At 34.9% G+C, this 18,378-nt stretch overlaps 2 protein-coding genes and 1 long non-coding RNA gene across 3 annotated transcripts; 1 reads left to right on the top strand and 2 right to left on the bottom strand.

The window, feature by feature from the left end:
- The first annotated feature begins 1,625 nt into the window (after positions 1 to 1,625).
- LOC147549837 (cytochrome b-c1 complex subunit 8-like) lies at positions 1,626 to 3,568 on the top strand. The gene is made up of 2 exons (XM_086671197.1): positions 1,626 to 1,863; positions 3,301 to 3,568. Exons 1-2 carry the CDS (start codon positions 1,694 to 1,696, stop codon positions 3,347 to 3,349), a joined length of 219 nt encoding a protein of 72 aa, XP_086527323.1. The 5' UTR covers positions 1,626 to 1,693; the 3' UTR covers positions 3,350 to 3,568.
- A 3,070-nt stretch (positions 3,569 to 6,638) lies between these two features.
- LOC147549838 (uncharacterized) lies at positions 6,639 to 8,140 on the bottom strand. The gene is made up of 2 exons (XR_015238615.1): positions 7,908 to 8,140; positions 6,639 to 6,902 (listed from the first exon to the last, which is right to left on the bottom strand). It is a non-coding gene; the product is annotated as an uncharacterized LOC147549838 (long non-coding RNA).
- Positions 8,141 to 9,698: 1,558 nt separating this feature from the next.
- On the bottom strand, positions 9,699 to 11,579 carry LOC147549839 (putative F-box protein At1g32420). Its single transcript, XM_086671800.1, has one exon. It carries the CDS (start codon positions 11,163 to 11,165, stop codon positions 9,939 to 9,941), a length of 1,227 nt encoding a protein of 408 aa, XP_086527926.1. The 5' UTR covers positions 11,166 to 11,579; the 3' UTR covers positions 9,699 to 9,938.
- Positions 11,580 to 18,378: the final 6,799 nt, after the last annotated feature.

Here is an 18,378-nt window from a genome sequence, read left to right on the forward strand (position 1 = left end):
GGCATTCAAATTCAGACATTTGAGAGTCTATGAAAGTCCGAGGCATTCGATTGTAGACAAAATATGTCCCAGACTTTGGTGGACTTCATAGTTTGATGAATTTGTGAAGGATTTGGGACAAATTTGGAAGCCAAAATGTCTTTCAAAAACAAGAGACATTTGAAGTCCATCATGTGATCAAACAACAATAATAATATTAAAATAATAAATGTCTACCAAATGTCCATCAATGTCCACAAATATTCACAGATGTTTACGAAAGTCGAAAAATATATTTTTGAAATGTTAGTATAAATATATTATTTCATGTGATTAAACAATAATAATAATATTAAAATAATAAATGTCTACCAAATGTCCATCAATGTCCACAAATATTCACAGATGTTTACGAAAGTCGAAAAATATATTTTTGAAATGTTAGTATAAATATATTATTTCATGTGATTAAACAATAATAATAATATTAAAATAATAAATGTCTACCAAATGTCCATCAATGTCCACAAATATTCACAGATGTCTACGAAAGTCGAAAAATATATTTTTGAAATGTTAGTATAAACATATTATTTCATGTGATTAAACAATAATAATGATATTAAAATAGTAAATGTCTACCAAATGTCCATCAATGTCCACAATATTTACAGATGTCTACGAAAGTCGAAAAATATATTTTTGAAATGTTAGTATAAATATATTATTTCATGTAATTAAAAAATAATAATAATATTAAAATAATAAATATCTACCAAATGTCCATCAATGTCCACAAATATTCACAGATGTTTACGAAAGTCGAAAAATATATTTTTGAAATGTTAGTATTAATATATTATTTCATGTGATTAAATAATAATAATAATATTAAAATAATAAATGTCTACCAAATGTCCATCAATGTCCACAAATATTCATAGATGTCTACAAAAGTCGAAAAATATATTTTTGATTAGCACAAATATAATATGCATTACACATTTTGTCAATGGACTCAAGATCTTAAAATGTTCCCAGGACATTTTGTCTATGGATCAAATGTCTTGAAATGTCTATAAAGACATTTTGTCTACAAACTCTCAATGTCTTGAAAATGTCTATGAACACATGTTGTCTATAATAACTCATCCGAAATGTCTACGGGACATTTTGTCTATGAAAGTCTGTGAAAGTCCCGCTCCACTACCCTCCTTTTAATTTTTTTTGAGTTTTTCTGAAAGTGTTCCATTTGAGATGCTCTTAGTAGGTAGTAGATCCTAGAACCTAAAAGTGAGAATTGAACGTGAAGTCCAATGCAGAACTCCTAAGTCTGATGGGCGCGGACCAACCAAGTCACATACGGGGCACGTGCCTCCACAACCCAAAAAATTTGGGGACTATTTGGAAAATAACCCGAAAAAAACTTCTTCTACCATTTATTGCTCAAACGGGCAGGACCCGTTTAGGGGATCATATGACTGGTCAAACACGCCATCCAATAGGATCAAGTAATTGAACTTCACTTGGTAGGATCTAGTAATCCTACGGTTTTGATAACATTGACTGACAGTTAATAGCATGCCTGAGAAACACCATAACACATAATCCCAAATATAAATAAAGTTTCTCCAAGCATCGGAGAGCTCAATAGCCGATTTGTGGTTGCATCAAAACAAAGTTTTTAGAGAGAGAAAGTTTTTAGAGAGAGAAGATGGGGAAGATTCCGGTGAAGATGAAGTCGGTCGTGTACAGCTTATCGCCGTTCCAGCAGAAGGTGATGCCTGGATTATGGAAGGATCTGCCTGATAAGCTCACAAAGAAGGTCACTGAAAACTGGCTCAGCGCTACTCTCCTCCTTGCTCCTCTCGTCGGGACATATACGTAATCATCCTCTCTCCCTTTCCTCTATCTATTAGGGTTTTATTTTCTGGTTTTATCTTTGTTTCGTCTGGATCGATTTGAAATGAATCTAATCCGTTAATTTAGAATCACTGAAGCTATATTTGTAGATCGATAGGTTTTCAAGAAGGAATATAAAGATCGTGAAACCCTAATCTTACGCGAGAATCTGGAAATTGATTTTAAACCTTGATATAATTCTGTTGATTTAAAATATTATATAGGATATGATTTGAAATGATGAAATCCGATTGAGATTAAAATGTTGATGTTTGATATTAGGGTTATTGCGTGTGCAAGGAATCATGTGTGAACATCATATATCAAGTTGAACATATATGTCTTGTCTGATTTTCTTCGTTGTATATGATAATAGATTATGACTTTTGTATGAAGAAATTGTTCTCACTTGAAGGAACCATCAATAAATTAATTGTAATCTGATTTTGTCTTAAAAGTGAGAGTTAAAAAAGGAAATTTGGTGGGATTTTTGGAGTTTTGTCTGTGTAACCAAAAACCCCATAACACCAAAAATTTTGGTGAAGGTTCCTTTTTAGAGTGAAGCATCAGGGATGCTCTTAGTGTCTAAGAAGATGTTGGAATTGCCCAACTTCTTTTAGCTAATTATACTTTCGTGTTGTTGCAACTATCAGTAAATGTCTTGATTTGGTTCCAGATGCATTAGACATTAGTAAATGATTTAGCTCTCTAATTAGTTTGTTTTTGATATACGGTATTGGATAAGTCGATAAGACGCGTAAAAATAACTTGCATTCCGGATCACTTATTTTTGTCCTCTAATCTTTTACGTAAAGATTTCAACTTTCCTGTTCCTTTTTTCATCCATTTGTTTCAGTAACTATCGTGTCTTTCGCAGTTAAATCATATCACTTGACTTCCGCCTACTTTAGTTTATAGGTCAGCCATATTCAGCTATATCATTGGTTCATAATAGCATATTTTCAAGTAGGAAAGGACTTCAATTTTTTTTTTTTTGTAATATGGTTTAGAGTATTAACTTACCTATCTAGTCGAATCTGAATTGAATGTTTGGTTTGTAGCCCCCTTCCTTTATCGTTCATACTACACCATAACACGGGTATTAAATCAAGTTGCAATTGCATATGTTCCTTTTCTCTTTGACTTTGCAAGGTAAAAGTGGTGTTTACTCCATTCTTTTTCAAGGAACCATCTTAGTTTTCATTCCCATTTGAACAGAACACGAAGATCTAAAATAAAATTTCAGCTCGTTTTTCTGCAATTTTGCATATACACGAAATAAGCATTTTCTTTACCCCACTGTGGAAGATCCATACCAGAGGGCATCTGCGAGTGTTGCTGTGGAAGCTCGTTTTTCTTTACCCCATACGTCGTTATTGTATGAAATGACATTTTAAACGATTTTCTTTTGACGTGTAGGTACGTGCAGACCTACCAAGAGAATGAAAAGTTGGCCCACAGGTACTGAAGTTCGGCAACGAAGCTGTCTGCACCATCTGTGATATGGAGAGATGAAAGTAGTCCGCAAAATTTGTTTTCTTGCTAGTTGATAGTAGATTCTGTTCTTCATTTGATTGAAGACTCTAATGTTACTTTCACATTACTATGTTTGATGAGGTTCTGAAGAAAACTCAGTGCTAATGCCCTACTTTAATCTTTCAATAAAGTTTTGAGTGCTTTTCATTTACATGCTCTGTTTATGTGATACCTCTTAACTGTCCGGGTCGAGTTAAACCTTCTTAGTTTGAGTCGGAAGTTATTTCTATTGATATTGTTTCTCTAGTTCTTCACTGGTAAGTTGCTAATCCTCTGAACAATAGGGGTTGAACCATGTATCAACATTTCCTGTATAAGGACACGATGATCTGGACCCTCACCAAATTTGGTAAATTTACTATTAAATCCATGTACAATCACTTAAGAACCAGTTCATTTGACTATGAACCTATTGAATGGAACTTCATATGGACGATCCCTACGATTCCAAGAATTAAACTATTCATGTGGAAATGTTGTACTAATAGCTTACCCGTTAGAGATAAAATTGGCAGATATATAGGCAATATATACAATTGTCTTTACTGTGATAGTAATGAAACGATTACTCGTATTCTTCTACACTGCCAATTTTATCTCTAACGGGTAAGCTATTAGTACAACATTGGCTTTACTTTGGCATCATTACAGAAAACTTTGCTAATATCCATGACTGGATAATTTACTGGAAAACTATGGATGTGCATAACATGACTATGATGGCTAAAATCATGTGGTTTATTTGGAAGGTGAGATGAGAAAAATGTTTTTCTTCGAAAGAACATGCGCCTATGCAGGTTATCAGAATGATCCAACGATTTACAACAACTATCAACACAACAACCCAGCGCAAAAAAAGAGCTCAACAACACTACCTGGCTCCCGCCAGAAGCTCCGTTTCTCAAGTTCAATGTTGATGCCTCCTTCAAAGAGTGCACGGAACTAGCAGGAATTGGATGGGTACTACATGATGAGAAAGGAGACTTGATCGCAGCAAAGACTGACACAACCAGGGGACAAACAACAGAGGAATGTGAATGCCTTGCAATTCTTAGTGCGGTTCAATGTGCCTCAAATTACAAAATCTCACACCTTCACATCGAAAGCGACAACCTCAACTTAATTAACTACCTCAACGACAATAGACTGGAGATCGATTGGCAATCTAACAAGCTTTTGGTCACCATCAGAGCTCTTAAATCAGACTTCGAGGGCACTAGATTCACCCACGTGCCTAGAACTCTTAATGTTATGGCAGACAAACTGGCGAAATGGGGACGACGACACAGCATACGACGACTATGACACTCGAGGACTTCTATGATTCTAGATCTAGCCAGTTAGTTTTGCCTGGTGGCATTCTCTTCAACAAAAAAAAGGAGTCCTATGTTAATTTTGCTACAGTGCTCAGTACGATTATATGATAGATGATTGATTACATGACGGTTTATTTAACTTGTGTTCAAATCTTACAAATGAAAGTTAGGGTTTGGTTCGAATTTCCTCCAAATGGTGGCAGTATAATCTGATATGTGGGTTGTAAAAATAGGAATGGTGGAAACTAAAGAGAATGGGTAATCATTTTTTTGAAATCTTTACCACAAAAATACTAACCAAAAATAAGAATACTTGTGAGCAATAGGTAATGTCTTGTTAGTTCAACAAAAAAAAAAAGGTAATGTCTTGTTTATCTCCAACTATGCAGCGAAACAGAATACTAAAAGGTCGTGATAAATATTAGAATGCTTGTGACCAGTTACTCTCTTTTCGTGGCATAGAGTAAGCCATGTTTCTGCAGATTTTAAGCAATCCGACCAATCATCAAGAAAACCCACTAGCTTAGCAAAGATTTGTTTTCAACTATCCAAACATCTTGGTTGTCAAGATATGTTTCTAGAATTGGTTGCCAAGATATGTTGAATTTGTTGCTACTAATTATGGATTCATAGGTGATTGATATGGTCTTCTTTCAAATGTTCATATTATTTCATCAAACTAAGAATTGGTAAGTATAGAATCCATGTTAGATGATGATGTGTACTAACCTACTGGGGTCTTAGTGGTGTTGTCTGCCTTTCGCTTCTGGGTCTCAAGGTTTTAAAAGGTCTTAGTTTGAGCATCCAAAATAGTCTCTCAGGATAAAGACTTAGTCAACCAAGATTGACTTAGGAACATCTTTATTTTTAGACAAAAAATAAATTTAATTGTATTGTAGTCCGAAATCTTCTTCTTCGCCTCACCTCCACCACAACTTCCGACCACCACCGCTTTCAGCCATCGATCATCACCACCGCTTTCAGCCCCTGACCACCACCTCTCCCTAACCTCCCTCCTCTCTTCATCTTTTTATTTTTCTTGTGACGGGGTTTTAGAGAGAGCAAAAAAATAGTGGTGGTGGTGGCCTGAAGTTGTGGAGGGGAGGTGTGGTAAAGATTATGAGCTAAATTACAATCCCGTTTTGAGTTAAAAATAAAGATGTTTTCTAAGAGGGTGTTTGATTTTTTGCACTTGTTAAGTGATTTTCACTTATTAAGTGCACGCCGACAATTTTATGTCGTTTGTTTTTTTCACTTAATAAGTGAAAATCACTTCTAAGTAGTGGCAAAGTAAGTGCAAAAAAGTAAGCTCTAACTTGAAGCTTATTTCTTTCTCTTATCTTGTAAGTGTTAAAAACGACATTTTTATCCTTCACCTAATATAACAATGACTAATATATCTAAAGAACTTCTTTATGACTTTAGAGAAGTTCTTTCCTTTCATCACTCGTCTTTCACCAAATCTCTTTTCTTAATTCTTCTTATCACTCCTTCACTAATTACGAAGCCACCCAAACTCCATAATCCAACTTGATTATTTTGTCTGTCATAATTCTTAATCATTTGAGACATAGAATATTCATAATATAGATCTTGGTTCTTTTTTAACTAAGGATCCGTTTGATACGTTAGAAAGTCTGAGTAAGAAAACCATTTTTTCTGATGGGAAAGAAAACGACTTTCTTTCCTATGTGAAATTCAAGTTCCAGTGTTTGGTTGGTTATGGGAAAACTTAGAGCGCCTTTAAAAAATTCCTTGAAACTTTGGTTTCTCTCATGCATCTCTGTCAGCATTTCAGAAACTCTTCATTTTCATCCATTAAAAGGTTAGTGGTATTGAGGTCCCTGTGGATGATATTGTCTTGGTTGCCTAATGATGTCGAATTTAAGAGGAAAACTAGAGAAATTAAAGATAACAAATCGAAAATTAAGCAACCTGACGTGTAATGAGGAAACCAAGCTAATATTTCACACAAGACATACAAGTAAATTAAAAGCTTTAAAACAGATAACATACACTAAACAAAAGCACTTTCCTTGCCAACCCCACATCATTTTTTTTCTCATCTTGTAACTTATCTATGACACTTGCTCGAAGTCCATCTCTTGGTAGCTCAATCTGCCAACAATCTCTTTTAGATTTAATACCAGATTGTAACTGATCCACCACCTGCAAATTCACAAGAGTGAAGTTAGTTCCTGGAAAAGTACACTCCTATGGAAACAACAATATGGAGCATAAGGTAGAGAAAGAATACAAATATTAGAAGATGTGACTAGTATTCCTCAAGCTGTATACAATTTTTTCAAGATTGATCAATTGAAACTCTATATAAATGGGAAGTAGTTTGTAGATGTGCTTGGGGTTGTTCAGAGTGTTTCTACTACAATTAGTATTGGAGTAAAAAGTGACGACGAAGTAATTCCTAAGCGTGAGATAACAATTGTGGATGAAACAAAAAGTACTGTTGTTGTATCTCTATGGGGTGCTCTTGCCACCAAAGTTGGGAAGGAGTTGCTGAATATGGTGAAAGTTCTCCAATTATTGCTATAAATTATGTTAAAGTTGGAGATGTCCAAGGAGTATCTTTGTGAACTAAGACTCATATGCCCAGATGTACCTGAATCCTATGACCTCAAATGTTGATACAAATTTGAGGGCAAATAAACGCCCATGAATACTATTGTACTTCGATCATGAACCCATATTTAACCAAGATCGAACAAAAACACAAGCAACAATGTTTAACCAAGCAGCAACCAAATTCTATAATATGTGGAAGAGGTATTTGAAGAGCTCAAATAGTTAACATACATTTAAAAAAGCTCAAGTAGTTAACATACACTTAAAAGAGCCCATAAACTTATAATGATTCAGAGGGAGGGAGTCGAAAGAGAAACATAGTTTGTACATGTGATCTGCTTCTATCTCTGTGTCAGCTCATAAACTAATTTAGATATGATGAAACAATATATGATCGCGAAAACACCAAACCTTAGGAGTGAAGATAACAAGTACATGAATGTTCAGTTTGAACAAATTTGATTCCACTTTGAAGTGAGGTTGTATAACCAATTCAACCCAACTTCTTTTGACCTATTTATTCCAGCAAACTAGCAAGTACATGAGCAACAATTAGAAGAAGTAAATGAACAACAGTTAGGGAAATCTGACCTATTCCAATCTGCAGAGCTTCCTTTAGTTGAAGAACCTGGAGAATTTCGATCTGAAGCACAAATGAAGTTTTAGATTTTATGTTCTAAGTACGGCCTAGGATTAATATGGCAGAGGGAGAGGAGAAAAGACATGTTAGTCGTGTGAGAGAAAATGATATAAGTAACATGACAGAGGAAGAAGGAGAGAGAAGAAAGAGGGAGAGAGAAGATTGATGATCGAGAGATCGACCCGTTCCATCGAGAGAGAGAAAGAGTCGTTTAGCAGACCCGTGTTTTCTTATGGTTAGAGCAACTCCAATGTATAGGGGCTGGGGCTGAATTTGGGAGCCCCTTGCCTCCAACCCGGGAGCCCCGGGGCTGGGCTCCCGGTGGGGCTGAGAGCCCCATGCTCCCGGGCTCCCAGCCCCCAAAATATGGCCGTTGGGAGCTCCAACGACCATATTTGGGGTGGATCCACCCCACTTTATTTTTATTTTTTTTAATTTTTTTTAAACTAATTTTTTTTTAATCTTCTTATTATTTTAAATACTTCATTTTTAAGTATTTTTCTCTAATTTTTAATTTTTTTGTTTTTTTTGTGTTTATCTTTTTGAAATTATCTTTCTTGAATAATATCACATTTTAATTCATGGTCGAAATCTAATAATTCATAGTCGAAATTTAAAATCAAAATTTCGCACACGTACTTCACACACTTATATTATTTTGATTTGGGAGCCCCTGCTGGGAGCCCAACATTGGAATTGAGCAAAATCCCGAGGCTCCCAAAATTCAGGGGCTCCCAAAATTGGGAACCCGAGCCCCCACATTGGAGTTGCCCTTAGAAAACCATTTTACCACCTATTCTGTGGTAAAATATTTGTAAGGGTTTTCCAACCTTTTTTTCTCATAAGAATTCGGTTTTCCCAACCTTTTGTCCCTATCAAACAGCGAAAACCCAATTTCGTAAGAAAATCTCTTTTCTCAAACTCTTTTCTCACGTATCAAACAGATCCTAAATAAAATCATGAGCTTATATTATGGACTGGTGTGAAATGCTTACATTTAAATACTTTAAGTTATCACTCATTTCTGGAACATTTAGAATTAATACAAAACTAAAATTATGCACTTAGGAGTGATGAAACACTTACAAAGGAGGAAACACTTACAATTGAAATAACTTACTAAGTGCTAAAATATCAAACACCCTCTAAGTCTATCTTGATTATATCTTTATTTCGTGGAGACTATTTTAGATGCTCAAAGCCGCCACTTTATAGAAAGCCTCACGAAGGAAGGATCCTTTAATTTCTTAAGAGGTGCATCACGCGACAAACTCAAATTTCTCCTTTTTAAATCCAACCATATAAACTCAAACGCCCCAAAGAGAATTTCAACGATATAACTTTACTAACTTGAACGACAACCTGACCCTGCCATTCTATGAGTCTCTTCCTTGCTTTCTTTGGAAGCATTCACTAATTCGAAACTTAATTCGAAAGCCATATTTCGACCTAGATGCTTTCCGGATGGCGGGGAAGTGAAGAGTACCTGACGACATTCAGAGATGGATGCTCTAAAGGGTGCTAAATTTACTAGGTGAACCAATTGCATAAACACAAGGTCCACAAATATTAGATGGTAATATCTCATCAATCCTTCTCCAAGAACTATCCAAAAATCTAATGAGTATTTCTATTCTTCTTCTTCTTCAATAAACTCAAATACTCATTAGATTTTGGATAATATTTATTTAGCACGAAAAACACAACTTCATAAGAAATTTTATCCCCTTATAGGATTCAGATTTAAATGAAAATATTCAAACTTCATTCGAAATCTAAAAGTTCCAAAAAAGTAGACATCTTGCCCTGTACTTACCTCATTTCCTAGTTAGGGTTTTGCAAATGCTGGTTTGGATTGAGTTGAACTCACACATACAAATACACATATAATATATACATATACATATGTGTATGTATATTATAAGAAAGATAGGGTTGTGTGGCGGTGGGGGGTGGAGGAAGAAGTGTTGTTGTCGTTCGTTTCATAAAGAAAAAAGACTTTCCGTATAACTTGTGACTGAAGATGCCCAACCAGTGGTTGCTAGTAACTTGGATGTTTTCTTTTTCCGATCATAATGATAATAAGCATTTCCGCATGATTTTGTCGGTCCGTGTTTAATGATGATTAGGTCTGTTCCTTCAATGGCTACTACAAATGCTACGTACTCGCGATCTGCGTTAAATTCAAAATCAATAGTTTCTTCAATCCAATTAGCACTCTTGTTTTCTTCATTGTCTTGGAGACCTTCGTGTAGTATCCACAACTTGAAAGTGTTTTTAATTCTTCTGCCAACTGTGATGTTATCCAATAGAGATACACATCCATCTATCTCCAACAAAACACACGTATTGTTGATTAAAATAGGAGTCGAGATGTATCTGAACTTTTCACTTCCAACATCAAATGCCACTATAAACTTAAATGCCTTGCCCGGTCTCATCCAAAAGATGGAACCATTTGCATAAACAGAAGAATAAGGAGAAAACTCTGGAGAAAACTCAGCTGGATTTATTTCGCCAATCCTTCTCCAAGAATCGTCTTTGCCTATTGTAAATACCTCACAAAACCACCTCCTCTGCCAATTTTTTTCTACACCCCGCATGCGAACAACTTTATATACCTTAGTAATAGGATCAAATCCGAGTTGAGGGATACCCGTCATTTTAAGACTAGTTTTGTATTTTCTCTCCTCTTCTTCTCCTGTGCCCAATTGTTTTTTTTCTCGAGTGCTAAGATTGTAAACAAAAATGTCATTGTTGCTTTCACGAAAACATATCAAACCATTTATGGGTTTCATGAAAATACAAACGTATGGAACCGTTGTCTTATGATATTGACTGGTTTGTAGGCAATCGTGTAAACGCACAGAAGATAAAGAATCTTCTCCCCCTTGTGAAGACGAAGAAATGGTAATGAATAGAATAATTGGGTTACTTTTCGACTGAGTTAGATGTGAATCACGAAAATATTGATCGTGTTGAATTAAGTAATGCCAATGTCTACATACAGATTTAAATCGCATCAGTGACTTCACTGGAAGTCTGCTCAATATATCAAATAGCATATCATAATCAAGAACGATACAAGTACGGTTTTGAAGTTGTTTGCTCTCTAGGTTCCCATCCATCTTCTTCTTTCTACTACTTCCTTTGGATTTCAAAACCCAGAAATCTGAAATTTGGGACAGCCAGTGAGCTAACCCAAACATTTTTTTTTACTTCAAACTTTGAAAGTTCTGTCAAATTAGCTGTGGTTTGATTGAGAATTCTACTTCAATTTCAGATCATCTACCTACCCATGAACAGAGAAAGGTGAAAAAGGGTAGGACTTAAAAATGGGAAGGAATCATAATCTGAGATGAACAAGTATTTTTAAACGAGTCTTTATGGATATCTATGAGGGATTTTACTTGGAACAAGTACTTTGAAAGTTTTTACTACAAAAACAAAAAAACCCTAGAATTCTTACCTTGAATCTCTTCACTTTGACTCACTTTTAGCTTGAAACGAGTTGATTTTTTAACCAAATCGGGTTTAATAAGCTTCCTCACAAACAGGCAGCTTCTTCTCCACAAGGTTTTTACATGTCTGAAAGAGAGGTAGATAGGGTTGTTTTGATCATTAAAATTAGAGGGGGGAAATTGGGTTAAGGGTTTAGGGTTTTTGTTTTGATCTAGACCGTCGATCCTGTTCGACGGCCCAGATTAAAAATAAGTACAAGGACCCAGAATCAAACTCAGTCAAACATAGGACCGCAAAGAGAAACGTTCATATCTCATCCCACGAAGAGCGCCACCTCAGTTTTTCATTCCGACGTGGCGTGCCACGTCAGATGAGGTCTAGGGTTGGTTCAGGTTTTCCGCCCTCCCTAGCACTTTTCTTTTAGGAGTATAAAATATTTAGATCGATTTACGACCTTAATTATGATTTATGCATGACTAGGGTATATCATGTATCCTCGTGTACGAATAATTGTATCAATCAAATTTGACGCAATTTTAACCCAATGCTTCTATAGGCGTTCCATAGTATTGTTTTAAACACTCTCTCCAAACATGTCACCCTACTTTACATATTTATTATTTTTATTTATTTTAGAGTAAAACCAGAATTACATTCATAAGTAGACATCAATCTACAACATTACATGGTATGAAAATATTTATTTCTCTGAGAATTACATGAGAGCTACATAAATAAAGTTCTACACAGAACTTTCGAACGTAAAGTGTCTCATAAACGGAAAGGAATTAACAAGACAAAGACAAAATGAAAAGACCCTAAAGGTCCGTAAAATGAAAAGATCATCAAGATCGAGAATGAAAAGACCTTAAAGATCATAAAATTTATTGTACTAGAACATAAATTGCCTCCAAACAAGAGAGTCACTGCCGCCGTCATCGGAGAATCGCCACCACAGAAAGATCGTCGCGACTACGACGAAACCACCATCACTACCACGGAACCAACATGACGTTCAAACCACCGCCACCACCATACACAACAAATCAAACTACCACCATCACTTTCGTTCAAAACCACCGCCACCCCCATACACCACATATCAGACCACCATCACTATCCTTCAAACCACCACCGTATATTAGAAATTGAACCACCACTATACACCGCGACCACAATTTTTTTTGTTTATTTTCTTTTGTTTCATTTTTCCTTAAATTAGTTATTTTCTTTCTAAGAAGTACGCTGTTATTTTTTTAATAGGTTATTTTATTTTTAAGAAGGACTGTATTTTAAATTTTGTGAATGACTTCTAGACAATATCCTTTACTAAAAAAGGATGTTAATTTGTCTCAGTCTGCGTTTTTCCCTTCTGTTTTATTACATTTACTATAGTATGTCCCGTGCCCCAGGGCACGGTCAGTTGTATTAATCAAATATGACGAAAGTCTAACCCAGTGCTTCCAAAGTCACCCCATAGTTTTATTTGGTGGCCAATACGTGGACAACTGTTTTTTTTATATGGACAACTATTTTCGGGCCCGGTGCGAGTCAATTATGCTTGACTTAGTTGACTTTGATTTAATAAGGGGACAACTCCATAAAGTCTTAAATACTAACAGTTACTAACTTGTGGACCATTAACAAAATAATAGTTCAAAATTGAAAACCTAAGTTGTCTTCTTCTTCATCATCTTCTTCATCATCTTCTTCATCATCTTCTTCTTCTTCCTTCTTCTTAGTCTTATTCTTATTCTTGTACTGCTACTAAAAGTAAAATATAGTTTCTATCACTTCCTTTTGTTTTTTATCAAACCCTAGATGAATGAAGAAGATAAAACTCATCAATCTCCACTTTCCTGATTTTTTTAGTAAACTATAGTTTCTACCACTTCTCTTTGTTTTTTAGTGAACTATAGTTTCTACTACTTCCCTTTGTTTTTTTTATCAAACCCTAGATGGATTTTAATCAAACCCTACATTGATGAGGTAAGACTCTAACTTTTTTAATTTTATTTTGTGTTTTTGTTTGGGTAGTTTGAAAGAATACAAAACGATTTCAAGGCAAAAAATCGAAGTGAAGAAGAAATTTCCAGAATTTCGTGGAAAATCTACGAAAATATGCTAGATTTTCGTGGCAAGTTTCCTTCTGTCTTGCCAAATTTTCGTAGGAAATCTACGAAATTGGCAAGTCAGGTTTTTTTTTTTTTTTTTTTTTTTTTTACGAAAACTCTGAAATTAAGATCTCTCGTGTTTTGTCGATTTTCCAAGAAGCACGAGCAACTCTACTTGTTTGTAAAAAAATCTAGGGTTTTGAAATTTTTGATTTCTAGATTTTAAAAGTTTAACGGGTTTTAGGGTTTTTAGATCTGATCTTTCTGGTTAGGAATATCCTTCAACAATTTCCTTCCCTTTGTTTGATGTCATAATCTTCTCCAAAAAAGTTCTCTCTCTAGAATTTTGGGTTGATGATGAAGATGAAGTAGTAGAAGAAGACCAAACTTACTTAGGGTTTATGAGAAAAGAAGGAGGTGTTAAAATAATACATCTAATTCTAAGAGGACTTTAGTGAAAATAATAGAGAGTTGTCCCCTTAGAAACTGGTGTCCATATAAAAAAGTTAATTATTTTGGTTGTCCACATAAGATAGTTGTCCATATAAGAAAAACGGTTGTCCACGTATTGGCCACCATTTATTTTAGGTGCTCACTCCAAACATGTGGCCTGACTTTCCATACTTAATATTGCTATTTTCTGGATATCCTAATTTGTTGATATTATTTTCTTTTGTTTCCTTTTCTTAAATTACTTATTATTTTATTGAGGGAGACTTTAGTTTCTTCTTTTAACCCTTTAAATATCTTTTGTTTCATTTTTTTTAAAATTTGCTATTTTTTTTTTTAAGGACACCGTTTTTTTTTTTCTTAAATAGGTTATTTTATTTCTAAGAATGACTATATTCTAAATTTTGAGAAGGGCTTCTAAACAATATCCTTTATTAAAAAAGGTAGTTTGTCACAGTCATCGTTTTTCCTTCTGTTTTATTACAGATGGTTTAGGTTTTAAATCTTGTGGGGTTTTAAATTTAAATCCTATGGTTTTTTTATTACCAGCAAATAAGAAAAAAATTGGGGGTACAAAGGCTTTGTCAAAAATTTGATCACTTTTAGTTGACTAATTATTTTCTAATTGTCAGAGGGAAACAATTTTGAGTACAATAATTTCTCTTTTCTTTTTTTTTTCTCCACAACTCCACCATCATCTGTTTTCAACTTCGTTAATAGCCGTCATCAAACGACCATTGCAGACAAGCTTCAATTTTTTTAAGATCCACCACCACCATTGTCTTTTTCTCTTCTCCCTCATTTTCTCTCTTTTTCTCTTCTCCCTCTCTCTCTTTCTTTATTCCCCCAACTCTTTTCTCAAGTGAAGAAAATACCGCAGAAAAACGACACTAGTTTGGGGATCGTCCGCTTCGTGCGAAGGGGATCTTTCCTTTCGTGCGGGTTAGATAAAGTGGTAGAGAAAGACTGAAGAGGGAGAGAGAAAGAAAGAGAGAAGAAGAAGAAGAAGGATACACGGATACATGGAGGTGGTGGTGGACAGAGAAGAAAAAAGTGGAGAAAAATGAGAAAAATGGTAGGGATGGTGGTGCCCGAATTTTATTGTGATGATGGGAGATGAAGAAGAAGAAGTGTTTGTTTCCCTTTAAAATTGATGGCCAATATATGGACAACACTTTTTCTTATGTGGACAACAGAAATTTGGGTGTAAGTAAACTTAGTTGAGGACAACCAATTTAGAAGATATGATATTAAAAACTCATTTGTGTTTTCCTCTCCACCCTCCTCACAATCTTCACCGGCGATCACTATCAATCAGGCGACCACCATTTTCTCTGACTACTACCATGTTCATATTCATCACCATCCCCCTCTTCAACGATTATTAGAAATAGGGTTAGAAAAATAACTAAATTAGATCAAGAAAATGAACGAAGAAAAAAAAGGAACAAACAAGAAAACACATTGTTTCAATCGAGTAAAGATTGAGCCACTGGGGTCGAGAATACCGTAACTCCATGGTTTTTTATTATGTGAGATTTGAGGAAAGCATAAACTTTCCGAAAGGGACATGACCTTGATAAGAATATGAATCTTTACCATCTTCCATGGTGGATAAATAACTACTGAATCCTGCAAAATTCTGAAGGAAAAATGAAATTCATTAAATTTCATCATCAAGAACAATGAAAGAAAAAAAATCTTAGGAAATGGAAGTTTTAACGATGAAAATCTAATTATCCAATCAGAAGACAAAGTCAATGGAAACTAAAAAGGGAAATTACTGAAGCCTCCGGGTTTTTAAATGCTCTTCACCAAATGAATTAATTTTGCCGGATACCATCGTTTTCCTTATTCCATTGCAATTGTCATTTGTGCATCATGAATACATCCATGAACAATCAAGCATCGAATGTCCGTATTGATCGCAAAGTTGACAAATAACCTAAACATGGTCTAAATTGAGAAATCATAATCACATAAATAAATTAAAAGATCTAGAGTAAAAACTACCTCTTGTTGTGGTCTTGCATTTTGATACACATTTGATCAACTTAAAGAAGCCATTAAATAAAGGGAGAATTACTAAAATCCCCAGGTTTTAACAAGTCAATTACTAAAACCCCCATCATTTATTAGTAATTACTAAAATCCCCACCTTTCGGTAAATTTAACTTTGATATTTTCAACATCACTTTCTTGCCCTCTTACGTTTTACACCACCTTTACTAACAGACTTCCCCCTTACGTTTTACCCCACATTTACTAATTGATTTACGTTTTACACCAAGTATTTGAAATGAAGGGACAGGATCAAAATGAAGAGCAGAGATGACACCAAATTATGACCGTTTTTTGCTCCTTTTTTAGCCAATTTTTTTTTATTTAAAACCCATGAAATCACCCTACAAACTCCACCCCTACCATCAACAACTACTACTTTTAATGGCTTCTTCAAGTTCATCAAATGTGTACCAAATTGCAAGACATCACAACAAGAGGTAGTTTTTTTTACTCTAGTTCTTTTGATTTATTTATATGATTATGATTTTTCAATTTTCACCATGTTTAGGTTATTTGTCAACTTTGCGGTCAATACGGACATTCGGTGCTAGATTGTTCATGGATGTATTCAAGATGAACAAACGACAATTCCAATGGAATTAGAAAAGTGATGGTATCCGGCAAACCTAATTCATTTGGTGAAAATTTTTTTACTTGCAAATTTCCCGAATGCGGTGCATTTTGGTGGTTCGAGAATGAACTCAAAAAAGTTAGTTCATCGTCTTCGCCAAAAAAGTCGATATTTCAAAGTGGTTGTCATGGTTGTGGAGAACAAAACCACTTTTTCAAGAATTGTCCTTGGAATTTATATCCATGTGATAAAAACGGATGTAAAGGTAAGATGAAGTTGTTGATTTCACAAAAAGTTCCCAACGATGGCATTCCATTTTTGAAATGTTTAGAATGTGACAAAATTCTTTGGTTGTCCGATGTTATATCGAAGAAAAGCAAGTCAAAATTAGGTATCACGTTAGATGATATATGCGAAGGATTTGCACAAAAACTTAAATTTAGGTCTTAATGATGTGTCATGTCTATTCTAGTTGTTATGTTTCTAGTATTTGTAATTTCATTTGATGTCTTTAGTAGTTGTAGTTTATGTGTATGTGTTTTCTTATTAAAAAATAAGATATTCCATAAAGATGATTTACATACCAATCCAACCATTAAACTAACATCCATTTCACAAACACTACCATCCATCCGACAAATAACTAACACCCATTCAACAAAAAACTACCATCCATTCCACAAAAAACTAATAGTTAAATGTAAAGTTGTTGAACCTTGCATCTCCTGTTATGGTCTGTTTAACAGACACTTGAGTGCCATGCCTGAACATTTTTGTCTTACATTTATCTTTGTCAGCAGCTTTGGGCAATGATGTGCTACTTGATGCTCGTGATGCTGCTGCTATTGCTGTTGTCCGTAATGATGCTAATTCATAAAGAGGGCGTAGTGGTGTTGTTGCTCTAAGATTACCTGTTTCCCATGATTGTGAAGTATAATGTGCAGATGGAGTTGGAGTTGCAGACTCTCCAACTTGTGAAGATTCCCTACTACGGCAGGTGTACTCTTCTTTTAGTTACTTCCAACAACATTTACAGCTCCTCTACAGACTAATAACTATTCACCTATGGTTTACCCGACTGCCTCCTCAATGGAGGTGCATTCACTGTTTAATGGTAAGTTGCATGTTCAAAATAGGATACAATAAGAAATTAAAAACCCTAACCTCTTTATAAAAGAAGAAATCCTAGCGGCATGACGTAATAAACATCACAATATAAGACATTCATTCACATAAAAGGGCCCCCACATAAAACAAAAGTCATTGAAAAAAACAAATTAATATTAAAAACCACATTTAAAACAAAAGTCATTCTCTGCATCGCAAACCATAACTGCCAACGGGTACAAACCCCCCATAGCATCTAATGCGGTGGTTGCTAACAAAGTCCCACCATACCTACCTTTCAGAAATCATCCATCTAGACCTATTATAGGTCTGCAAGAGTTCCCAAATCCATGAAGTGAAAATTTGTATGTCACACAACAATACCTGAACTGCCTAGTTACCATATCTATACCATATTGTGCAACACTACCAGGATTTGTTTTTAGAATTTTTTCACACAACAACGGTACAAAAGCAAATAACTCTTCAAAACTCCTGTAGATCCTATCTTAAAGAAGACAACAAACTCTATAATCTATCGTGTAATCAATTTTCACTTTGTAATGCTTCCATATATATTTTTGGACATCTTCTGAGTTAAACCCAGACGGGTTCTCCCTTGTATGTTTCTCCACGACATCTGCACAAAATCCT

The sequence above is a fragment of the Eschscholzia californica genome, unplaced genomic scaffold (assembly GCF_041429995.1).
Source record: "Eschscholzia californica isolate CP2 unplaced genomic scaffold, dmEscCali1.0.p SCAF_3, whole genome shotgun sequence".
NCBI lineage: Eukaryota > Viridiplantae > Streptophyta > Magnoliopsida > Ranunculales > Papaveraceae > Eschscholzia > Eschscholzia californica.

Excerpts from the sequence above, each read along its gene's own strand:
- LOC147549837 (XM_086671197.1), top strand. The coding sequence starts at position 1,694 with ATGGGGAAGATTCCGGTGAAGATGAAGTCGGTCGTGTACAGCTTATCG. Across the intron at positions 1,864-3,300 it reads CCTCTCGTCGGGACATATAC|GTACGTGCAGACCTACCAAG; the intron begins GTAATCATCCTC and ends TTTGACGTGTAG.
- LOC147549839 (XM_086671800.1), bottom strand. The coding sequence starts at position 11,165 with ATGTTTGGGTTAGCTCACTGGCTGTCCCAAATTTCAGATTTCTGGGTT.